At 38.3% G+C, this 27,096-nt stretch overlaps 1 protein-coding gene across 1 annotated transcript in view; it reads right to left on the reverse strand.

Moving 5' to 3' along the window:
* Positions 1-22,658, reverse strand: part of LOC106087749 (uncharacterized) — a 34,115-nt gene extending 11,457 nt beyond the window's left edge. Inside the window, exons 1-8 of the mRNA XM_059361409.1 lie at positions 22,499-22,658; positions 22,205-22,377; positions 17,911-18,115; positions 14,719-14,940; positions 14,190-14,285; positions 11,782-12,100; positions 1,091-1,173; positions 87-259 (exon numbers count right to left, since the gene is read on the reverse strand). Coding sequence (XP_059217392.1) covers positions 87-259; positions 1,091-1,173; positions 11,782-12,100; positions 14,190-14,285; positions 14,719-14,940; positions 17,911-18,115; positions 22,205-22,377; positions 22,499-22,571 — 1,344 coding nt within the window. The 5' untranslated portion in view covers positions 22,572-22,658. The remainder of the gene's footprint in view (positions 1-86; positions 260-1,090; positions 1,174-11,781; positions 12,101-14,189; positions 14,286-14,718; positions 14,941-17,910; positions 18,116-22,204; positions 22,378-22,498) is intronic.
* Positions 22,659-27,096: the final 4,438 nt, after the last annotated feature.

A 27,096-nucleotide genomic window follows, 5' to 3' on the forward strand; every position in this document is an offset into this window, starting at 1 on the left:
GTGGAGGGTATATAAGATTCGGCCCGGCCGAGCTTAGCACGCTTTTACTTGTTCTAAATTGTTGTTTATTTATAAACTATACTTACGACCCCTCTAAATGTTCCACAATGCAAATTTTGGATGTGCAGCCTTTCACTGTCCGATATATTGCCACCAGTTTGAGTTAGTCGAGTGAAATAATCGTATGCCGGCTTGCAAGATCTAATGGGAACACAAATTCCCTCACCAATATTGGGTGTTTTGCATTCTGATCCATATTCTAAAAGCAAATAGGAGTGAATAAAACACAGAATTACTTGGTCAGCTATAAACCCGATTTTAAGGAGCTAAAGGGTGATTTTTTTGAGGTTAGGATTTTCATGCATTAGTATTTGACAGATCACGTGGGATTTCAGACATGGTGTCAAAGAGAAAGATGCTCAGTATGCTTTGACATTTCATCATGAATAGACTTACTAACGAGCAACGCTTGCAAATCATTGAATGTTATTACCAAAATCAGTGTTCGGTTCGAAATGTGTTCAAATTTTGACAAATTTTGTTCAGCGATGAGGCTCATTTCTGGTTGAATGGCTACGTAAATAAGCAAAATTGCCGCATTTGGAGTGAAGAGCAACCAGAAGCCGTTCAAGAACTGCCCATGCATCCCGAAAAATGCACTGTTTGGTGTGGTTTGTACGCTGGTGGAATCATTGGACCGTATTTTTTCAAAGATGCTGTTGGACGCAACGTTAAGGTGAATGAACACATTTCGAACCGAACACTGATTTTGGTAATAAAATTCAATGATTTGCAAGCGTTGCTCGTTAGTAAGTCTATTCATGATGAAATGTCAAAGCATACTGAGCATCTTTCTCTTTGACACCATGTCTGAAATCCCACGTGATCTGTCAAATACTAATGCATGAAAATCCTAACCTCAAAAAAATCACCCTTTATGACCTCTTGAAAAAGCGGCCAAGGAGACTCTTTAAGTGAGACGCTTGAGGGTTCTACAAAAATATGCATCATAGTGTTAGCAAATATATTGTCAATGATACTATATTAATGATATGTTAGGATTTGAAGCAACTCTGAGTTGAATATTTACCACATAGACTTTGGGACACCAGACTTATGATGAGTACAAACGTTGATAATATAATCATGTTGTTTTCGGTTTTCACTTTTTTTCTATTTTACACCCAACTGTTAAGAAATGCTAAATTGTTTAAATATTTTTCCCAGATGAGAATAACACCATCCAACATAGGGTTGAGGTATAAAAACTTTGTCATTCCATTTGCAACACATCGAAATACTGGTCTAAGACCCCATAGAGTATAAATTCTTGATCGTCATGATATTTTAAATCGACCTAGCCATGTCCACGCTAACTTTCGACTTTGTGCTAACCCTTATGCTAAGCGCTTGCAATTTAGCACAAATACTTCCGGTTGGGATTGTAAATGACCATATCGGTCCATGTTTTTATATAGCTATAAACCGACGTGCCAACTATCGGCAACATAGGGCTGCTGTTTTAGCAAACATTTCGGTCAGCTAAATCAGCAAACAAAATCTGCCGTTTCATTTACAACAATTTGCTGATCCATCCATTGGTATACAATTCGAAACATGGCTGAGCTCGCTCGCATTTTTATGCCCACCACCATAGGATGGGGGTATACTAATCTAGTCATTCCGTTTGTAACACCTCGAAATATTCGTCTAAGACCCCACATAAAGTATATATTGGGTTGCCCAAAAAGTAATTGCGGCTGTTACTTTTAGCTTGCTTTAGAAAAAAAGTGTAAAAAAAGTATATTTGATTAAAGTTCATTCTAAGTTTTATTAAAAATGCATTTACTTTCTTTTAAAAAAATCCTCAATTACTTTTTGGGCAACCCAATATATTCTTGATCGACTCGACGTTCTGATTCGAAATAGCCATGTTTGTCCGTCCGTCTGTTGAAATCACGATAGCGGTCGAACGCGTAAAGCTAACCGCTTGAAACTTTGCACAGATATTTAATATTGATGAGGGTCATTGGGGATTGCAAATGGGCCATATCGGTTCAGATTTAGATATAGCTTCCATATAAACCGATCTCCCGATTTGATTTCTTGGGCACCTGGAAGCCAAAATTTTCGTCCGATTTTTCTGAAATTTTGCAACAACTATGCCAAGTACGGTCAAAATCGGTAAAGAACCTGATATAGCTCCCATATGAACCGATCTCCCGATTTGAAAATTTTTGCATTGTGTTGAAATTTTGCATTTTTTACGGTCCAAATCGTTCAGGAACCTGATATAGCTCCCACATAAACCGATCTCCCGATTTGACTTCTTGAGCCCTTACAAGCCTCAATTTTTGTCCGATTTGGCTGAAATTTTGCTTTGTTATGACTTTCAACAACTGTGCAAAGTACGGTCTATATCGGTCAAAACCCTGATATAGCTCCCATATGAACCGAACTCCCAATTTGACTTCGTGAACCCATGGAAGCCACAATTTTTGTCAGGCTGAAATTTTGCACATAGTGCTGCGTTATGACTTCCAACAACTGTACCAAGTACGGTTCAAATCGGTCAAGAACCTAATATAGCTCCCATATAAACTGGTCTCCCAATTTGACTTCTTAAGCCCATGAAAGCCACAATTGTTGTCCGATTTGGCTGAAATTTTGCACATAGTCCTGCGTTATGACTTTTAACAACTGTACCAAGTACGGTTCAAATCGGTCAAGAACATGATATAGCTCCCACATAAACCGATCTCCCGATTTGAATACTTTAGCCCATGGAAGCCATAATTTTTGTCAGATTTCGCTGAAATTTTGCACACAGTGTTGCGTTTTGACTTCCAACAACTGTACCAAGTACGGTTCAAATCAGTCAAGAACATGATATAGCTCCCATATAAACCGATCTCCCGATTTTACTTCTTGAGCCCTTACAAGCCGCGATTTTCATCCGATTTGGCTGAAATATATAGTTTTCTGTTATGACTCTTATCAACAACTGCGCCAAGTACATTTAATTCGGTCTATAACCAGATATAGTCCCATATTTTAGCAGAATTCATGGTGGTGGGTTCCAATGATTCGGCCCGTCTGAACTTAGCATGCTTTTACTTGTTTCTTCTAACATCTCCTTCATAATTAAGCAGCAGTCGTTTTCAGCAAACAACAGACTTTTCAGCTGCTGCTCTGAAATTGCAGAACTTATGCTATAATAGCAGAACGACTGCTGCAATAGCTTCGTAAGACTTTAGAAGGGGAAACCCCTGTTCATTGAGCTTAAGTCGATGAAAGCACCAGCAAATTTTTCAGCGGTAGTTATTCGAACTGACGGAATGAATGCTCTTCGTTTCAACTTTAGCTCAATGAACAGGTGTTTCCCCTTCTAAAGTCTTACGAAGCTGAGCTGAAATCAGCATTAGTGAGTGAATAATCGCAACTCAAAACTCTTTCGATGTCATCCAACGCTTTGCTGAGAAAGCGGATATGCAAAACTATGAGCTAAAATTGACATGCACAAAACCAATCGCCAGTTTCCATTCAAAAACCATGAGAGTCCAACAAGTGTGAGTCCCTAGATCCATAAAAACCATGTGTTCTTGTAATCAAGCTATAGCCTTAACAAGGTTGTGTCCGTATGGGCTGATTATTATATACCCTCCAACACGGATCCCCAAATGTCAAGTTATGTCAATCACGTTACATATGCAGATTAGGCAGTTAGTTTTGATTTTTAAAGACGGACTGACTGACTCACGGATAAGGCCAGAATGTCTTTGAAGTCAAGGTGATGAAGGCTTTTTACACTTTGTAGGATGACAGTTCCATATTTTATGGTGTTACAAATGACAAGATCAAATAATTATTATAATTTTTTATGTACTTGGTCTTATGTTCATAGAAAGTTTTAGTAGAACGGTAGGCAGTTTAAGTGCATATTTTGATGCTGATTTGTACATAGAGCTTTAAATTTCTTGCCACAGTTAAGATGATGAAAATTCAATACTGTAGACAATCTTGATTAAAACCCGATTGGATTATTTTTCTCTAGCAATTATTGTCTACCAGTCCAGTATGGTGAAAGTTGACATTTTTAAACGTTATCTGTGATTCGTTTCTTTTTTTGTTTTTTTTTTTACACAATTTTGTTTATTAACGATTCCCAAATACAATTATTTTTATTCTAAAGATCATGATAAAATATTTTCTTTGAACTCAAAAGGCAAATTTATTAAATAACTTTTTGCTTTTAATCACTACTGGGAAACAAGCACTTGCTGCTGATCTTGAACGTTGAGTGTTTCGCGTAAGACTGATTGATTTGTTGTTTAAAAGCTGACTCAATGGAAATCACAAGAGACTCAATGAATTTTATAAATATAAGGAAAAGAGGTTATTTTTTACACACTCATTATGCTAACACTCAAACGAGATGAGCTACTTGTTTGGTTCTGGTAATGATAATAGGTCCATGGCAAAAAAAAACAAGTAAAAGCGTGCTAAGTTCGACCGGGCCGAATCTTATATACCCTCCACCATGGTTCGCGTTTGTCCAGCTCTTTCCACGATATCTCTTTTTAGGCAAACAAAGGATAAAAGAAAAAAAATTCTCAATGTTATTGGAACAATATCAAGTTATGGCTCATTTTTGACTATAATTGTAATGAATTTTGGAGACCATAGTAGAAGTCATTGTGTATAATTTTAGCCAAATCTAGTAATAATTGCGCCTTGTAGGGGCTCAAGAAGTAAAATCGGGAGATCGGTTTATAGGGGAGCTGTATTAGGCTATAAACCGAATCATACCATATTCGACACGTATGTTAAAGGTCATGGGAGAAGCCGTTGTACAAAATTTCAGCCACATTGGATAATAATTGCGCCCTCTAGTGGCTCAAGAAGTCAAGACCCCAGATTGGTCTATATGGCAGCTAAACCAGGATATGGACCGACTTGAACCATACTTAGCACATCTATTGAAAGTCATAACAAAACACATTATGCAAAATTTCAGCCACATTGGATAATAATTGCGTCCTCTAGTGGCTCAAGAAGTCAAGACCCCAGATCGGTCTATATGGCAGCTAAACCAGGATATGGACCGACTTGAACCATACTTAGCACATCTATTGAAAGTTATAACAAAACACATTATGCAAAATTTCAGCCACATTGGATAATAAATGCGCCCTCTAGTGGCTGAAGAAGTCAAGACCCCAGATCGGTTTATATGGCAGCTATACCAGGATATGGACCGACTTGAACCATACTTAGCACATCTATTGAAAGTCATAACAAAACACCTTGTGCCGAATTTCAGCCACATTGGATAATAATTGCGCCCTCTAGTGGCTGAAGAAGTCAAAGACCCCAGATCGGTTTATATGACAGCTATACCAGGATATGGACCGACTTGAACCATACTTAGCACATCTGTTGAAAGTCATAACAAAACACCTTATGCAAAATTTCAGCCACATTGGATAATAATTGCGCCATCTAGTGGCTCAAGAAGTCAAGACCCCAGATCGGTTTATATGGCAGCTATATCAGGTTATGAACCGATTTGAACTATTCTTAACACAGTTGTTGGAAGTCATAACAAAGTACGTTGTGCAAAATTTCAGCCAAATCAGATAGGAATTGCGCTCTCTAGACGCTCAAGAAGTCAAGACCCCATATAGGTTTATATGACAGCTATATCAGGTTATGGACCGATTTGAACCATACTTACCACAGTTATTGGAAGTCATAATAAAACACCTCATGCAAAATTTCAGCAAAATCGGATAATAATTGTGCCCTCTAGTGGCTGAAGAAGACTAGATCCCAGATCGGTTTATATGGCAGCTTTTTCAAAACGTGGACCGATAAAGCCCATTTACAATCCCAACCTACCTACACTAATAAGAAGTATTTGTGCAAAATTTCAAGCGGCTAGCTTTACTTCTTCGAAAGTTAGCGTGACAGACGGACGGACGGATAGGCGGACAGACGGACAAACGGACAGACAGACGGACAGACGGACGGACAGACGGACGGACAGACGGACAGACGGACCGACAGACGGACGGACAGACAGACAGACGGACGGACAGACGGACGGACAGACAGACGGACGGACGGACGGACATGGCTAGATCGACATAAACTCCTCGAAAATGACGAATATTTCGAGGAGTTACAAACAGAATGACGAAATTAGTATACCCCCATCTTATGGTGGAGGGTACAAAAATTAAATACGAGAGCCACAACTAACCACGGAGAGTTTTTTTTGCATTAACATTTTAAAAATTAAAATTATTATTTGTTTGCTTTATATACTCAATTTTACTTACTTGTATTCTATGGGAGAAGTAGAGCCTATCCAAGCTAATTGTAAACCGGCTTTTATTTTCTCTCTCAATGCAGCAAACAATTTAAGTTAATATAATTAATTAAAAACATTGAACAGCAAGCGGAACTTAAATTGCAACAGGACTGACATACCTACTCACTAAGATGGCTATTAAAGAACGTTGTTTCAACTTGCCAAACTCAGAAAAGATTTCCAAACGCCTCGATCTTCTGCAGTGCTTGATTTCTGATACCAAGTTTCGAGATGTCTTTTTCCACTTGGTGTTTCGCTCGGAATTTTGGTCTTCCCCGTATCTTCCTCCTGGGTTCGAATCCTGGCGAGACCATCAGAAAAAATTTTCAGCGGTGGTTTTCCCCTCCTAATGCTGGCAACTTTTGTGAGGTACTATGCCATGTAAAACCTATCTCCAAAGAGGTGTCGCCGTTCGGACTTGGCTATAAAAAGGAGGTCCTTTATCATTGAGCTTAAACTTGAATCGGACTACACTCATTGATATGTGAGAAGTTTGCTCCTGTTTCTTAGTGGAATGTTCATGGGCAAAATTTACTTTTGCCTTATGAGCGTAACGTCAGGTTCGGATTGAAATGCCTTCTTAGCTTTATCCCTTTTTCAACATCCCTGTTCAATATGGCCTAGATCAGGATATGTTGTGAATATAGCGGTCATCAATACCCATCGCCCTATTTAAGTTCTTGCACCCATAAAAGACCCATTTGTTATCCGATTTCGCTGAAGTTTAGTTGCATTAGACCCTACACATCCCTTTCCCGGCACAGGATAGCTGTGAGCACCACACAGGCTGGTACATAGAGGTCCGATCTGTGTGGTGTTCATTGCTGTCACGAGAAGCTAAGCTGCAAGCTAATGGGCGCGTCCATAGGTTGCGGATATTGGAATGCTCCAAACGGAGTAGCTGCAACGGCAGTCGCGGCCAATCAGCGGTATCAAGGGCTGAAGAGATTCTAAGCCGATCGGTATACTTATCAATGCAGCTCTGCTCCTTCTACGTGTTGCAAACATATGCACAAAGTTATAATACCCTGTACCACAGTACTGGTGTGGGGTATAAATATGGTGAAAGTTTTAAAAAATCACTGGGGGTTTACAGACTATAGAGTCAAACAAATAAAAACATTCTATTTTCGGCCGGGCCGAATCTATTATACCCTCCGCCATCGATTGCATTTGTCTAGTTCTTTGAATGACTTTTTCAAATATATGTGAGCTATTGACCGATATGGACCGTACTTTTCATGGCTATTAGAAGTCATAAAAATACCACCGCCCAAAAATGTCTGGCAAATAGAGTAATAATTGCGTTCTCCAGAAGCTCGGTTTCTATGGCAGCTATATCTGGTTATGAACTAATTTAGATCATACTTGACACAGTTGTTGTGCCCTCTAGAGGCTCAAGAAATCGAATCGAGAAATCTGTTTATATGGCGGCGCCAGTCTCAGTGAGAGAAAGGGCGGTACCAGCTCATGCAGAAGTACTGAGTGAATATGATGATCGATATGACAAGGCGAGTTATTGGCGCCTTTAAATAACCAATGGCCAACCTGCTCCCGCGGCAATCGGTCCTTTGGACCGGAACGAGCTTGCTCGCCTACATGACCTTGACGAGAATCGCCACCTCCACTTGAAAATGTTGCTACAAAAACAACATCCTGAATATAGTGTAGATCATACTATATTTGCCGATACCGATCTCATGATTTATAGTCTTGGGTCTGTAAAAAGCGTATTATTATCCGATTTCACCGAAATTGGGCACATTGAACTGTGTTAGGCCCCTCAAGACCGATCTCCCGACTTATGGTCTAGGAGCTATAGAAGTCGCATTTATTATCCGGTTTCGAAATTTGAACCAGTGATTTGTATTAAGACTCCCGAAATCCGCACTAAATATGGTTCAGATCGAACTGTATTTAGATATAGCTGCCATACAAATTGATCTGCTTATTAAGGGTCTGAAGCCCATAAAAGCTTTATATACTACCTGACTTCGCTGAACTTTGAAATCGTAAGTTGTTTTAAGCCTCCCTACATCCAACTTAAATATGGTTCAAATCGAACTATATTTGGATATAGCTGCCATATAGCTCAATCTGCCGATGAAAAACTTTATTGACTTCCCGATTTCGCTGAAATTTGAAACAGTGAGTTGTTTTAATCCTCCCGGTGTCCGCACCAAATATGGTTCAGTTCAGACGATATTTAGTTTTCGGAAAGTTGCCACATTTCCCCAAGAGATTTTTTAGCGCTTTCCATCATGGTTTGGATAAATTATAAATGGATTAGTACCGTTTGGTACTAGCCTTATTACCACACTGGTTTTGGTTTTAACACCAATCTGTTAATGGTTGTACTACCGTTATGGGTTTTAGTACCAAAACGATATTGAATATACAATCCCTTAAGATCCAAAATAAAATAAGTAAAAGCGTGCTAAGAATGTATATGGGGGCTATATCTGTTTATTGACTGATACAAATCATACTTTGCATGGATGTTAAAAGTCATAACAAAATTCTTTGTTTCAAATTTCAGCCAAATCGGATGAAGGGCTCAAAAGATTTTTTAGCGCTATCCATCAAAAAAAGAATTTTGAAGGTGACTAACTTTAGCACCTTGCCAAGAGTCGCCCAGACCATGTAAGGCCTTGAAATTCTTCACATGATCTCGATAATAGCTGTAACAATTTCAAAGAGTTATCTCCATCCGTTCTCCGTTGGCATATTTTTTACTAGTTTTTTTCAATTCTATACACCCAGAGAAAATTTCATATCAAACGTCCTCATTTCTATACCATACGGTATTGTTAATAAAGCAACACCATATTGTAGCAAAGCAATCCCGCGTACTTTGGATGAATTATAAAAGGATAAAATGGAGGCCCCTTATCATTGAGCTTGAACTTGAATCGGACTGCACTCATGTGATATGTGAGAAGTTTGCCCCTGTTCCTTAGTGGAATGTTCATGGGCACAATTTGCAATTTGCAATAAAAGGATGAGTACCATTTGGTACTAGCCTTATTACCAAACTGGCTTTGGTTTTAACACCAATCTGTTAATGGTTACAAACAGTACCACACCATTATGGGTTTTAGTACCAAACCGTTATTAAATATTCCATCCCTAATGAACCAAAATAAAGCCCAATATATACTTTATGTGGTCTTAGTCGCATGTTTCAAGGTGTTAAAAACGGAATGACGAATTAGTATGCCTCTCATCCTATGGTGGGAGTGCAAAAAAAATTATCTAGTAAAAGCTTGCTAAGTTCGTCCGGGCCGAATCCCACCACCATGCATTCCGTTAAAAATGTACCCTAATTAACCGTTTGTATTTGAATTATTTTGGTTTCAAAAAGTCATATGGCAATTCATTGAGCAATTCGGATAAAACTTGGCACTGATGTTGTAAGTCATAAGATTGGGTTTCGGGCCAAATCAGGTGAAAATTTAGGATTCTTATTCCCGAAGAAGTAAAATTTGGGGATCGGTGTATAAATGGGCTATATCTGTTAATGGACTGATTCGGATAATACTTAGCATGGATGTTTCAGCCAAATCGGATGAAAATTCAGGATTCTAAGGGCTAAAGAATCAATTCTGAGGATCTGTTTATACGGAGGCTATATCTGTTTATAGACAGATTCGGATCATACTTGGCTTCGATATTGGAAGTCATAACTCAAGTCTTTGTTCCAAATTTCAGCCAAATCGAATGAAGATTGAGGCTTCTAAGGGCTCAAGAAGTCTGAAGAAGAAGTCAAGAAGTCTCAAGAAATCTGAGAAACGGTTTATATGGAGGTTATATCTGTTTCTAGACCGATTCGGATCATACTTGGCTTCGACATTGGAAGTCACAACTCAAGTCTTTGTTTCAAATTTTAGCCAAATCGGATGACAACTAAGTGTTCTAGAGACTTAAGGGGGATCTGTTTATATGGGGGCTATATCCAAATCTGAACCGATACATCCCATTTGCAGTCCCCAACTACCTACATCAATAAGAAGGCGTCTAGCATTACGCGTTCGACCGCTATCGTGATTTCGAGAGACGGACGGGCGAACGGACATGACTAGATAGACTCAGAATGTCGAGACAATCCATTTATGGGGTCGCAATCGATATTTCGAGAAGTTACAAATGGAATGACGAAATAAGTATGCCCCCATCCTATGGTGGAGGTTATAAAATCCATTAAAAATTATATTTTATTTCGATTATTTATATTAATAGTTAGAATTAAATAATTACAAAAAATAATGTTACACTGTGACCAACCTTGATTCTTTGTATTAAGCAATTGATTCCATATCCATTGATTTCCAATAACACGAATAATATTGGGTTGCCCAAGAAGTAAATGCGGATTTTTCATATAGTCGGCGTTGACAAATTTTTTCACAGCTTATGACTCTGTAATTACATTCTTTCTTCTGTCAGTTATCAGCTGTTTCTTTTAGCTTGCTTTAGAAAAAAAGTGTAAAAAAGTATATTTGATTAAAGTTCATTCTAAGTTTTATTAAAAATGCATTTACTTTCTTTTAAAAAATCCTCAATTACTTTTTGGGCAACCCAATATAATATCAGCCAGTATTGGCAAAGTAACGTCCTTTTTCCATTAGTGTACCTTTGTGCATTGACGGTAACAGCTTGAAATGAAAAATTACTTCAGATGACTGTTCGTAGACTCAAATTCTCATATGTGTGCCCGCTTAAGTAAACGCGATAATTTTGTTGAGATTACGAATAGCTCAATTGGGAAAATTTTTTCATCAGAGAACACAATTTTTGAAAATACACCACTTTTGCTCCCTTGAGTCAAACTTTTTTTGGTATAAATTTGTGTACTTTGAGCTGGTATCTCAATATATGTTGTATCCTTTCACGACATACAACATTTTCAGATCCATTTGATTGCCACCAAGGCCTTGGTGGATTCAGACCTTCACTCTCCGAAAGGTGTTGTTGTAGTTTTTTTATGGGCCACCGCCATGGCTTTTGGCTACGTACCAGTATCATTGTAACATTTTATGGAGCGATACACAAACATTTTGTCCACTTTTAGGTGTTTGAGTTCGCCGACAATAGCCGCTTGTAATTTTCCAACCAAATATTATGCAATCACAATTTTTGCTTGAACTCCAACAGCTGTAACTTTCCTTCTAAGTAAAAGCAAATACTTCTGCCGGCAAAGACAAAATAATGACCTTAAAGAAAAACAATTATCATATAAATGTCATTTCTTGTTTGACAGATATACCAATATGAACTTGGTAACACTTTGTGTCAGCTACCCGTATTTATTTTAAAAATTAAATATTCTTAGTTTAGCACTTTACATTTAAGGATTATATTGACTTATTTTACGCACATAGTATATAAACAATTTAGCACTTCAATTGGTGATATTATCGGAAATCCATTGCATAACATTTGAAACATTAGTGTAGACATTGGGAGCATCACCCAAACCGCATAAATCTACTCCGAAACTGACCACACCGTACATGACGAAACGTATGCGACCACCATAATTATCCTTAAAACCCAAGGGACCGCCAGAATCTCCCTTACAAACATCGATTAAATTCTGATTGCCAGCACAAATGTGGCCATTGGAGAGCATGCGACGAAGTTTATATCGCGACAAAATTGTTTGACATTCTGAACGTTCTACCAGAGGTACCAAAGCTGCCATTAAAACATCAGACATGGGAGCTTAAAAGGAAAAGAAAAATAGTCAATAAATAGAAGAACAAAAAGAAATTTCTGAAAAGAAACAAGTAAAAAGGCATTAATTTCGGCCGGGCTGAACTTTGGATACCCACCACCTTGGGTATGTATTTAAACCCCCTTTCGCCACAATATGGTGAAAATTGGATAACTTATGCACTCAAATTCGGCACGGACATTGCGTGGTCTAATAATATAAGCCACTGTCGAATTTTGTGTTTCAACAAAATCAGGTAATAAATAAAGCTTTTATGAGCTTCAGACCCTTAATCGGCATATCGGTCCATATGACAGCTATATCTAAATACAGTCTGATCAGAACCATATTTAGGGTCAGATGGCGGGTGGCCTAAAACTACTTACTGTTTCGAATTTCAGCGAAATCGGATAAAAAATAAAGCTTTTATGGGCTTCAGACCCTTTATCGGCAGATCCGTGTATATGGCAGCTATATCTAAATGTAGTCCGACCCTAACCATATTAAGCTCGAATATCGGGAGGCTCAAAATATCTCACTGTTTCAAATTTCAGCGAAATCGGATATTAAACAAAGCTTTTATGGACTTCAAGCCCTTTATCGGCAGATCGGTCTATATGGCGGCTATATCTAAATATAGTCCGATTTAATCAATGTTTATATCAGCTATCGGGATTCTTAAAATAATCTATTGTTTCAAATTTCAACGAAATTGGATAATAAATAAAGCTTTTTTGGGCTGCAGACCCTTTATCGGGAGATCGGTCTATATGACGGCTATATCTAAATATAGTCTAAACTGAGCCATATTTGAGTCCTATGTTGAGTTGTTGTTTGAGTCCGAAATCGTTAAAAAAAATAAAGCTTTTATGGGATTTAGACCCTTAATCGATCTCCCGATTTTATGGGCTTCAGACCCTTATCGGCAGATTGGTCTATATGACAGCTTTATCTAGATATAGTACGATCTGAACCATATTAATGTCGCATATCGGGAGGCTTACATTAACCCACTGTTTAAAATTTCAGCGAAATCGGGTAATAAAAAAAGCTTTTATGGACTTCAACCCCTTTACTGGCAGATCCGTATATATGGCAGCTATATCTAAATATAGTCCGACCTGGACCATATTTGGGTCAGATGTCGGGAAACCTTAAGCTACTCACTGTTTCAAATTCCAGCGAAATTGAATAAAAACTAAAGGATTTATGGGCATTAGACCCTTTATCGGCAGATCGGTCTATGTGGCAGCTATATCTAAATATAGTCCGATCTGAATTATATTTGGATCAGATGTCGGGAAGTTTTAAGCTACTCATTGATTCAAATTTCAGCGAAATCGGATAAAAAATAAAGTATATAGGGGCATTAGACCCTTTATCGGAAAATCGGTCTATATAGCAGCTATATCCAAATATGGTCCGATTTGGCCTGTTCAAGAACTTATCCAGCTTGCATCAAAAAACGTATTTGTGCCAAATTTCAGCTCAATATCTCAATTTTTGAAGGCTTTAGAGTGATTACAACAGACGGACGGACAGACGGGTAGATGGAGAGATACACGCACATCGTTAAATCGTCTTAGAATTTTATGACGATCCGAATTATATATACTTTGTAGGGTCGGAAATTGATATTTCGATGTGTTGCAAAAAGAATGACTAAATGAATATACCCCATATCCTTCGGTGGTGGGTTTAAAAATGTGTTTTGGTAAAGGTCCACAAATGAACATTTGGTAACCTAAACAGATTTTCCAAAGGCCTAGGTGGCCAAATTTAAAGGCCTGCCAAAAGGCACTCGACCATCTAGGGCCTTACAATTTTGCAAATAGTCTCATTAACACCTTAGCTCTAATTATATCAAATAGTTGTCTCTACCCGTTTGTAAACGTCTGATTTTTTATTGTGATTTTTTGCTGTTTAAACTGCCGTCGTGTTCTTTGTTCACATTCATTGTTTGTTTTCCACCATTTGTGGAATTTCCTATCGGCACTTTTTGACATTCTCAATGTTCATGGGACCTTTTCACTTTTTGTTATTGGCATTTGACGTGACCTTCTGTTAGTCAACGCTGCTACTTAGAGTAGAACTAACCATTGTGTGTTCGACCCCATCCAGATATCACATAGTATTCATGGCTCCGTGTTCTCAAATCATCATATATGGGTAAACAGATGGGCTTTATATGCACTGCAATGGGAAAACAATAAAATTTTTATGTCAAGATTTTTTTGTATTTTTAAAAAAGGCTTAATTATACCCCAGGATTCACTGAATAAGGTTAAGCCAAGCGATCAGCCGACATACAAGTTTTTTAATTTTTGACGGTACTTGGCATTTAGGATGTCAACTTGTTCTCTTTTTACATTCTTTCTTTGTTTATGTTTTCTCCTATTTGATGACATTTTCAATTGGCTGATTTGACATCCGTTATGATGTTTATGGGGCCTATCCACTTTATGTTTTCGCAAGTGGCCTTTCTATTAGTGTATCCGGATTATACCCATATCAAGTATCATAATTATGGATTATGGAAGGATATTTATTGTTTTTAAGTAAATTGGACGGAGTATTTTGTATGCAAAACAATTGATGATGTGTTTTTTTTTTTTCTCTTACTTACTTTGTGGTGCAATTTTTCTATCCAGTCTTAGCAGAGCGATGTCATGTGACAACTTCGCATAGTTATGGTGTTTTATAATGGCTTCTATTCCGACATTTTCTACAGGTGGAGCACAAAGCGTGCCATTCCGTATGCAATCCTTTTCGGTGCTAATACGATGCTCACCCAAACGCACTTGATATAAATCGTCACGAATACAATGCGCCGCTGTTAGTACGTATTCTAGGTAAATTAAAAAAAAAAATAATTATTATTTTTAATTAGCAACAAAAAAATCACCAAGTAAAAGGCTGCTACGTTAGGCTGGGCCGAATCTTATATACCCTGCAATAGTGATGTGCACGTGAGCTGTGAGTCACGTGATTCGCGAGGATATCCAAATTCAGAAATGTTATCGTGCACTTAGGGGAAACTCACGAAACGATCACGACTCACAAAAAAATCACTACTAAACTGTATTATTCTCAAAGCTCTCAAACCCTACGGTACTTAAACGTACGTATCTGTCTATAGATGCATACTAATGAAAAAGGCAAAGAAGCGGTTATGCAGGACTGATACATTTTATACATTAACATACATTCGTACTTTCTCAAGATATATTCATTTACAGGCAGTGACAGTCGCCCAACAACAAAATATTGAGTGCACCATCTGTCAAAACCAGTGATGAGTGCAACTCTGATTTTGAGTATGCCTATTAGTTCGCGCCATTTTTCGTTATTTGTGTGTTATGGTTCTTAACTATAATACACACACACAACCAAAACTCGTTGACAGATGGAGCACTTCGAAAGAAAAAATTGTACTCAGCTGTTTACGGTACTTTCATGGTACTTTCTAATGCTGTATGAGTCGTGCGTGAGTAAAATTTTTCTCTCATGAGCGTGCGTGAACTTGAATACACATAAAAAAGTCGTGCGTGAGTAACATGCTGTTCTCGTGAGCGTGAGTGAAAAAAAAAATTTCACTCACGCGCACATCTCTACCCTCCACCATGGATCGTCAAGGATTTGTCAAGTTCTTTGTATGACTTTTTCAAAAATATATGAGCTGTATCAAGTTATTGACCGATATGGACCGTACTTGGCTGTTACAATTCCTAGAAAAACACCACCTCTAAAATTTCAGGTATATCATTGCGCCCACCAGAGAATCAGAAGTTAAATTGGGAGATCGGTTTATATGGCAGCTATATCAGGTTATCAGCCGATTAAGACCATACTTGGAACAGTTGTTGGAAGTCATGCTAAAACAAAATGTGCAAAATTTCAACCAAATTGGTTAACAATTTCGCCCTCTAGAAGCCCAAGAAGTCTAATCGGGAGATCGGTTTTATGGTGGCTATATCAGGTTATAAACTGATTTGGATCATACTTGGCACATTTGTTGGAAGTCATACCAAAACACCACGTGTAAAATTTCAGTTAAATCGGAAAAGAATTTCGTCCCTTAAAAGCTCAATAAATAAAGACCCTGATCGGTTTACATGGCAGCTATATCAAAACATGGACGGATTTGGCCTATTCACAGTCCCAACTGACCTACAGAAGTACTTGTGCAAAATTTCAAGCTTCTAGCTTTACTCCTTCGAGAGTGCTTTCGACAGACAGATGGACGGACGGACATTTATGGGGTATTGGACGTAAAGGGTGATTTTTTTGAGGTTAGGATTTTCATGCATTAGTATTTGACAGATCACGTGGGATTTCAGACATGGTGTCAAAGAGAAAGATGCTCAGTATGCTTTGACATTTCATCATGAATAGACTTACTAACGAGCAACGCTTGCAAATCATTGAATTTTATTACCAAAATCAGTGTTCGGTTCGAAATGTGTTCATTCACCGTAACGTTGCGTCCAACAGCATCTTTGAAAAAATACGGTCCAATGATTCCACCAGCGTACAAACCACACCAAACAGTGCATTTTTCGGGATGCATGGGCAGTTCTTGAACGGCTTCTGGTTGCTCTTCACTCCAAATGCGGCAATTTTGCTTATTTACGTAGCCATTCAACCAGAAATGAGCCTCATCGCTGAACGGTGAATGAACACATTTCGAACCGAACACTGATTTTGGTAATAAAATTCAATGATTTGCAAGCGTTGCTCGTTAGTAAGTCTATTCATGATGAAATGTCAAAGCATACTGAGCATCTTTCTCTTTGACACCATGTCTGAAATCCCACGTGATCTGTCAAATACTAATGCATGAAAATCCTAACCTCAAAAAAATCACCCTTTATAATTAGAGCTGTTACAAATGGAATGACGAAATTAGTATACCCCCATCCTATGGTGGAGGGTATGCAAATAAACAATAAACAAGTAAAAGCGCCGGGCCGAATATAGGGTAACCACCACCATGGATTCCGCTAAAAATATACCCTTATTAAGTGAGTTTGTATTTGAACTATTTTGGTATCAAGAAGTCATATCGGAATATCGGTACTTAGGGGGCTATATCACCATATTGATCGATTCGGATAAAACTTGGCACTGATGTTGTAAGTCATAAGATAGGTTTGAAAATTGAGGAAATTGAGGCTTCTAAGGCCTCAAGATGTAAAATCCGGGGATCGGTTTATATGGGGCTATACCTGTTTGTAGACCGTTTCGGATCATACTTGGCATGGATGTTGGAAGTCATAACTCAAGTCTTTGTTCCAAATTTCAGCCAAATCGGATGAAAATTGAGGCTTTCAGGGGCTCAAGAAGTCAAATCCGGAGATCGGTTTATATGGGGCTATACCTGTTTGTAGACCGATTCGGATCATACTAAGAATGGATGTTGGAAGTCATAACTCATGTCCTTGTTCCAAATTTCAGCAAAATCGGATGAAAATTGAGGCTTCCAGGCGCTCAAAAAATCAAATCCGGGGATCGGTTTATATGGAGGCTATACCTGTTTGTAGACCGATTCGGATCATACTTGGCATGGATGTTGGAAGTCATAACTCAAGTCTTTGTTTCAAATTTCAGCCAAATCGGATGAAAATTGAGTGTTCTAAGAGGTCAAGAAGTCAAATCCGGGGATCGGTTTATATGGAGCAATACCTATTTGTAGACCGATTCGGATCATACTAAGAATAGATGTTGGAAGTCATAACTCAAGTCTTTGGGCTTAAGACGGCATATATGTTAGCTATATCTATATAAGGTGTGATTTGACAACCCATCCTATACTTACGTTCGCTAATCAAGGCACCTCCGCATATGCGGGGATTTCTTGTGTCATTATAAAGCAGGAGAGCCATCCAAGGAAAAGCGAATAGAGCTGCCTCCACACCATACGATACTTTGTCGGTAGTTATGATGCCACATTTTTGTTTAGTTAATATCTCCATGGCATCGGGATTAAGTTGTAAATCAGAAGGTGAGCAACAAACGTGGACCTAAAAAATAAAAAATAAAAACTTTATGAAGTTAAGGCTATCCTGACTGACAAATCATTTGTACACATATCTACTCCCGAAACAACCTACGGCTGGCAAATAATTTATATTCGCTCCAATCGAAAGTTTCAATATTTTTCTTCTTGACGACAAATTTGTTAAAAATATTATAAAATAAGCATATTTTCAAGGAAAACATGTAAAAACTCGGGCTTAGCTTTGAATACGAGGGCTGCTATATACATTTCTGGCCTCATTATGAAAGTGGAAATTTTTTTCATCCAAAAAAATCTAATTTTTTGCATACTTTTAAATGACCCTAGGAACACAAATATGAAGTCCGCTTTTGGGGCTCAGGTCTGACACAGTTATTAGAAGTCATAAAAAAACATATCATGCAAAATTTCAGCCAAATAAGGTAAGAATTGCTCCCTATAGAGGCTGAAGAAGTCAAGACCCCAGATTGGTTTATATGACAGCTATATAAGGTTATGAACCGATTTGAACCACACTTCAAAAAGTTGTTGGAAATCATAACAAAACAGCTCATGCAAAATTTCAGCCAAATCGGATAAAAATTGCGCCCTCTAGTGACTCAAGAAGTCAAGATCCAAGATCGGTTTCTATGGCAGCTATATCAAAATATGGAACGATATGGCCCATTTACAATCCCAACCGACTTACGCTTATAAGAAGTTTTTTGTGCAAAATTTCAAGCGGCTAGCTTTACTCCTTCGAAAGTTAGCGTGCTTTCGACAGACAAACGGACGGACATGGTTAGATCGACTTAGAATGTCATGGCGATCAAGAATATGTACACTTTATGGGGACGAATATTTCGAGGAGTTACAAACAGAATGACGAAATTAGTATACCCCCATCCACGTTTACAGGATGATATCAAGCTTCTGCTCTATGTCCTCGATTGTCTCACGAATTCTTTCTTTGATGTCTTTTATCGACGCTAAGCCGTTGGTGTTCACCTTATCTTTCATCCAACCTCATTTTCGAAAAAGTAAGGTACAATGACCCCGCCTGACCATAAACTGCACCAAACAATCATATGTTGAGAATAAAGAGACTTCTCTACTATAAGTCTTGTTGATGTTTTTGTTGTTGTTTTAGCAGTTTGTTGTGTTCTATCTTCCGTGTACTTGATTCTGTTGAGTGTTAAGGCCCAAGAACTCTGCGACTAAGATGGGGTGCGCCCAGTGGGATCTGGGTCTGAGTCGAGTGGGTCTGGCTGGGCAGTTAAACAGGTGGCTTGTTTCGGGACGTGTGGTCCCTGGTGACAATCGGAACATAAACCTTGCACGTCGGCAACAATCTCTCTTGCTCTGTAGGAGTTGAGGCAGCTGCATATGCCGGAACGTAATTGAAACACAAATACTCTGGTTTGCCGGGGGAGTTCAATTTCTTCAGGTGCAATGGAAGGCAGTAGTTCTTCAAGGACTACATTCACCCGGTAGCTATTTATATGGGAGGCCACTGTAGCGCAGAGGTTTACATGTCCGCCTATGACACTGAACGCCTGGGTTCGAATCCTGGCAGGAACATCAGAAACTTTTCAACGGTGGTTATTCCCTTCTAATGCTGGCGACATTTGTGAGGTACTTTGCCATGTAAAACCATCTCCCCAAAGAGGTGTCGCTCTGTGGCACGCCGTTCGGACTCGGCTATAAAAAGGAGGTCCCTTATCAATGAGCTTAAAATTGAATCGGAGAGCACTCATTGATTTATGAGAATTTGCCACAGTTCCTTAATGGAATCTTCATGGGCAAATTTGCATTTTGCTACCATGTCTGCTTGAATGTTGTCTAGACCCGCTTGATATGCTGCTTGATCTAGAGGTTCTCTCTTGTAGCGCTGAACCTCACGCTCTAGATCATGTAGATCTACCTTAAGGCTTCTGAGCGGATGATGGTGATTTCGATGGTCTCTGCGATAACAGCCCAAAAGGAATTGCTTTGACAGCATGTAGTTTTGTCTTTGCACTGGTAGGATCGTTGTCTCCTGATGGAAGTGGTCCATATGGGGCAGTTGCCACAATTTTGCTGCATTTTGATCCGACAAGCAGCTTCACGACGACCAAAAAATTCTATAGTTTTGCGAACTGTGACTACAAGTTTTCCACTTTCAAGCTACAGTCTTTAAAAATAGAGATATTGAGCTGAAATTTTGCACAGATTGTTTTTTTGTCCATAAGCAGGTTAAATTCGAAAATGGACTATATCTTGATATAGCCCCCATATAGACCGATCCTCCGATTTTGGGTCTTAGGCCCATAAAAGCCACATTTATTATCCGAATTTGCTGAAATTTGGATCATTGAGTTTTGTTAGGCCACTCGACATCCTCCTTCAATTTGGCTCAGATAGGTCCAGATTTGGATATAGCTGCCATATAGATCGATCCGCCGATTTAGGGTCTTAGGCCACATTTATTTTTTTATTATTTATTTATTAGCCACATTTATTATCCCATATAGCTGAAATTCAGGACAGAGAGTTGTGTTAGGCCCTTCGACATCTTTCTTCAATTTGGCCCAGATCGGTTCAGATTTGGATATAGCTGCCCTATAAACCGATCTCTCGATTTAAGGTCTTGCGCCTATAAAAGGTGCATTTATTTTCCTATTTTGCCAAAATTTGGGACAGTGAGTTGTGTTAGGTCCTTAGATATCGTTCTTCAATTTGGTCCAGATCTGGTTATAACTGCCATATAGACCGATCTCCCGATTTAAGGCTTTGGGTCCAAAAAAGACACATTTATTGTCCGATGTCGCCAATAGTAAGGACAGTGAGTTAAATTAAGCATCTCGACATTCTTCTGCAATATGGCCGAGATCAGTCCAGATTCGTCTATAGCTGCCATATAGACCGATCTCTGGATTTAAGGCTTTTAACCCATAAAAGGCCCAATTATTGTCCGATTCCGTCAAAATTTGGAACAGTGAGTTGTGTTAGGACCTTCGACATCCTTTTGCAATTTGATCGGCAATTTTGCCAGATCGGTCCAGATTCGGATATAGCTGCCATATAGACCGATCTCTCGATTTTAGGTTTTGAACCCATAAAAGGCGCATTTATTGTCCGATGTCGCCGAAATTTGGGACATCGGGTTGTGTTAGGACCTTCGACATCCTTACGCAATTTGGGCCAGATCGGTTCAGATTTGAATATAGCTGCCATATAGACCGATCTCTCGATTTAAGGCTTTGAACCCATAAAGGGCGCATTTACTGTCCGATATCGGCGAAATTTGGGACAGTGAGTTAAGTTAAGCCCTTCGACATATTTCTGCAATTTGGCCTAGATCGGTCCAGATTTAGATATAGCGACCGTGTAGACCGATCTCTCGATTTAAGGTTTTGGGGCCATAAAAGGCGCATTTATTGTCCGATTTCGCCGAAATTTGGGGCAGTGAATTGTGTTAGGCTCTTCGACATTTTTGTGCAATATGATCCAAATCGGTTCAGATTTGGATATAGCTGCCATATAGACCGATATCTTGATTTAAAGTCTTGGCCCCATAAAAGGCGCATTTATAATCCGAATTCACTGAAATTTGACACAGTGTCTTATGTTAGGCTTTTCGACATCCGTTTCGTATATGGTTCAGATCGGTTTATTTTTAGATATAGCTTCTAAAAAGATCAATATTTTGTTATGCACAATTGAACAATGACTTGTACTTATTAGTATTTAGTCCAAATCGGAACATATTTCGATATAGCTGGTATGGGGCATAAGGTATACATTTTTCCTCAGATTTTGACGAAAGGTGGTTTACATATATACCGAAGGGGGTGGGTATCCAAAGTTCGGCCGGGCCGAACTTAACACCTTTTTATTTGTTTTAAGTAGAATTCGATTGTATTCGACTTAATTAAAGCACACACAGTCTTGATACGCAAATTAAAAATAAATCAATTATAAAAGCAATCAAAACCATTATGGACTCTAAAGATAACTAGAATATCATTGAAGACAAATAAAACAGTATTTAAAAATAAATGCATTACTAAATAAAACCACTTTATCATAATTTTAGCCTGAATAAATTTGGTGTCAATGTTTTGTCTCTTACCACATTGGAAAAGGTTCCACAATAAAAGGACTGCAATTGTACAATTTCAGGTGGGGTCATCATTCGCTTCTCCAAAAGGGCCCTATTCAAGATGTCAAAGGTGGGTTTGCATGATCTAACCGGCATGCATTGGCCGGTTTGGCCATTCGGTAGGCGGCACTCACTTTCATATTCTATGAATTGAATCAAACATTTTTATAACTGATTATACGTTTTTTTTATATATAATTTTTGTTTTCATCATTTTTTATTGTTTGTTTTTTTTTTTGTTCAATGCAATTTTGTTTCACTTACGGCCGTTCACAGTTTGAGCAGAAAATAACGAACAGACGGTGATGGTGATGATAACACCGGCGATCGAAAACATGTTTCAATCGTTTGTTTGGATTAAAACGCGGAAACGTAGTATAGCTGAACTTATCTCGATTCCGCGCAAACCTCAACTAACCTTAGAGTAATAATTGATTTGCATTTCATGCTCAGCTCAAAGATTGATTCTGAGTCAAATTTCTCAGGCACGTTATTAGGGTCTGCCGACAATAAGTTTTAAAGCAATTGTAAATTTTTGTAAAGAAGAAATAATGCAACAACCTGTATCGAAAATTATAATGTAAAATTTTATTTAAATGTTTAATATTATATATCTTATTCAGTAAAAATTTCCTCGATATACAAGTATAAAACGAGAAATAAACAAAAAATTCAATCAAGCAGTCGATTTGACCTGCGCTCGTGGTAAAGGTTGGAAACAATGTTTGAGGTCCTCCTTGTTGTCGAAGTTTATGCCATAGAGCTGGCAAAAATACCAATGGTATTATCGATCTTTTATTTCTTGTATGAATATCGATAATCGATAACTATCGGGAAACTTCAATATTTTTCCAAAATTTAACAAAACTGAGCGATAAAACACTAAATGTATCGCGTAAGATGTATTGCGTCTATAGAGGGCGCTATTTTCATCCCATTGGGCTAACATTTTGTACAATGATTTCTTTCATGACCAGCTGACTTTATTAAATTAGGTTTTATTCGCTCTGTGCATTGATATTGCTTCTATATAAATCGATCTCCTGATTTTTATACCCACCACCATAGAATGGGGGTATACTAATCTAGTCGGTCACTCATTATACTAATCTAGTCATGCTTGAAACACCTCGAAATATTGATCTAGGACCCCATAAATAACATATATTCTTCATCGTCTTGAAACGTCGAACGCGTAGTGCTATCCGCTTGAAATTTTCCATAGATACTTTATATCGATGTAGGTCGTTGGGGACTGCAAATGGGCCATATCGGTTCAGATGTGGATATAGCTCCCATATAAACCGATCTCCCGATTAGACTTCTTGAGCCCCTGGAAGCCGCAATTTTTGTCCTTTTTAACTGAATTTTGCACATAGTGTTCTGTTATGATTGCCAATAACTGTGACGAGTACGGTCTAAATCGGTCAAGAACCTGAAATAGCTTGCATATAAACCGATCTCCAAATTTGACTTCTTGAGTCCATGGAAGCCACAATTTTCATCCGATTTGGCTAAAATTCAATCGATTTGGCTAAAAAAAATAATGTTCTTTTATGACTCCCAACAATTGTGCCAAGTTCGGTCTAAATGGGTCAAAAACCTGATATAGCTCCCATATAAACCGATCTCCCGATTTGACCTCACAATTTTTGTCTGATTTGGCTACAAGTGGCAAAGATTAGCTACTTACCCTAGAGCTGGCAAACTATCGATAATCACAACAATCGATTTTTTCAATTTTTTCATCAATCAATATCGGTATTATCGATACTATCATTAATTTCTCATCACCTATATTTCAAACAAAAATGAGGACTAAAACTCAATAAATAACAAAACAATTCGGGCAAAATTTCGGCCAAATTGGATAATAATGCGCCCTCTAGTGGCTTAAGAAGTCAATATCCGAAATCGGTTTATATGGAAGCTATATCAGGTTATGAACCGAGTTGAACCATACTTGGCACAACTGTTGATGGTCAAACCAAAACACTTAATGCACAATTTCAGTCAAAGCGAATAATAATAGCGTCCTCTGGAGGCTCAAGAAGTCAAGATCCGAGATTGCTTTATATAAGAGCTATATCAGCTTATGAACCGATTTGGACCACACTTGACACAGTTGGTGGAAGGCAATATAAAACACTTGGTGCAAATTTTCAGCCAATTCGGATAAGAAGTACGCCCTCTAGCGGCTCAAGAGGTCAAGATCCGATATCGGTATATATGACAGTTATACCAAAACATGGACCGATTCAGCCCATTTACAATCCCAACCGACCTGCACTAATAAGAAAGATTTATGCAAAATTTCAAGCATTTAGCTTTACTGCTACAAAAGTTATAGTGCTTTCGACAAACGGGCGGACAGACAGACGGACGGACATGGCTAAATCCGTAAAGCCCAGGGATTGTTTTACCCTACACCACTACTGTGGTACATGGTATTATAACTTATTGCATTTGTTTGTAACACCCAGAAGGAAGAGAGAAAGACCCATTGGTAAGTATACCGATCGACTCAGAATTGCTTTCTGATTCGATTTAGCTATGTCCGTCTCTCTGTCTGTCCGCTTGTCCATGTTAATTTGTGTAAATATTACAGGTCGCAGTTTTCATCCGATCGTCTTAAAATTTGGGACAGGTATGTTTTTCAGCCTAGAGACAAGGGTTATTGAAATTGAAAAATATCGGTTCAGATTTGGATATAGCTCCTATATATATGTTCGTCCGATTTTCAGCAATAATTCAATAAAATTGTCATTTGTTAAGCGATTCTCTTGAAATTTCACAGGAAGCATTCTTATGACTGTCGATATTATTGGTGAATTTCATTGAAATCGGTTCAGATTTAGATATAGCTCTCATATATATACATCGCCCGATTTTCACTCCTAGATCCACTGCAAGCGCATTTATTAACCAATCTTGACAAAACTTTGTACAACGATTTCCTCGACGACTAACACAATGTCTATAAAGTTTGCTCGAAATCGGTTCAGATTTAGATATAGCTCCCATATATATGTTCGTCCGATTTGCAGTAACATTGCAATAAAATTGTCTTTTGTTAACCGATTCTCTCAAAATTTGGCTGGAAGATTTTTCTATTGACTCTCACCATGGAAATCGGTGCAGATTTAGATATAGCTCTCATATATATATATCGCATGATTTTAACTTCTATAGTCACAGCAAACGCATTTATTGACCCATTTTGCCAAACGCCTTCATCGACGACTGCCACAGTATCTGACAAGTTTGCTCGGAATCGGTTCAAATTAGGTATAACTCCCATATAAATGTTCGTCCAATTTTGAGAAATATTGCAAAAAAGTGCTCATTTTTCAACCGATTCTCTCGTAATTTGGCAGGAAGGAATTTCGTATGACTCTCGATGTTACTGCTGAATTTCATAGAAATCGGCCCAGATTTAGATATAGCTGTCATATATGTATATCGCCAGATTTTCAACTCAAAAGCCACTGCAAACGCATTGTTTGACTAATCTTGTCAAAATTTGGCACATCGCTTTCCTCAACGACTACCATATTATCTGAGAAGTTTGCCCGAATTCGGTTCAAAATTAGATTTTGGGTAATGCAACAATATTGTCATTTGTCAACCGAAGTTATTGCAGTTTGAACGTATTTACTCGCCGAGGTCCATCAAAATTGATTCAGAATTGGAAATAGCTCCCACATTGTACTTATAGGGTAGGTGTAGGGTATTACACAGTCGGCACCACCTGACTTTTGCACTTCCTTACTGGTTTTATATAGAAGCAATATCAGTGCATACCGAATAAAATCAAATTCAATAAATAACAAAATACTTGGGGCAAAATTTCATCCAAATCGGACAAAACTTGCGGGTCTAGGGTCTCAAAAAGTCAAATCTGGGGATCGGTTAAGTGGGAGCTATATTCTGAACCTATATGGCTCATTTATTTGCACTCCCCAACGAAATTTATTCAACATCTTTGGTAGCAAACTTTTTCCTGGGTTATATCGTTATTTGTGATCGATTTAAATTTAAATCCAACGAGATAATCAGACCTAATTTCACGCCTTTTAAACCTAGTAAATCCACCACGCAGATAAGTTTGCCCCTGTTCCTTATTAAAGTTGATTTTCAAATCCACCACAAACAAGATTTTCACCCTACGCCAAATCCTGGAAAAGACCGGAGAGAGAGACAAACACTGTCTTGTCTCTTCTTTATGCTCCGAAACTATTATTCTTAGATCTGAATCGTCAGATTTCAATGCGTTTTGCTAACCAGATTTCGCAACAAGGTGATGTATTGGTCTTAAATAGTCCAAGAAAAAGAAAAGTTGAAAACCGTTCTGCACCTGCTGGCTTGTTATTCTTCAATCAGAATATGGTAATGCAAATTGAAAATTTTGCCCATGAACATTCCACTAAGGAACAGGGGCAAACTTCTCATATATCAATGAGTGCAGTCCGATTCAAGTTTAAGTTCAATGATAAGAGGCCTCCCTTTTATAGCCGAGTCCGAACGGCGTGCCGCAATGCGACACCTCTTTGGAGAGAAGTTTTACATGGCACAAATGTTGCCAGCATTAGGAGGGGAAAACCACCACTGAAAATTTTTTCTGACGATCTCACTAGGATTCGAACCTAGGCGTTCAGCGTCATAGGCGGACATGCTAACCTCTGCGCTACAGTGGTCTCCGATCAGAATATGGTTCCACCACCAATGTTAAACCGATCCTTCGATTTCTCATTTAAAGTTTTCTTAAAACATTCGAATATTTTTACAAGACAAATTTCTTTCGGTATACCCTAATTTAAAATAATAATAAATATTTCCTTAATGCTAATTAAAATCTTCTC

Source organism: Stomoxys calcitrans, chromosome 2 (assembly GCF_963082655.1).
Source record: "Stomoxys calcitrans chromosome 2, idStoCalc2.1, whole genome shotgun sequence".
NCBI classification, from domain to species: domain Eukaryota; kingdom Metazoa; phylum Arthropoda; class Insecta; order Diptera; family Muscidae; genus Stomoxys; species Stomoxys calcitrans.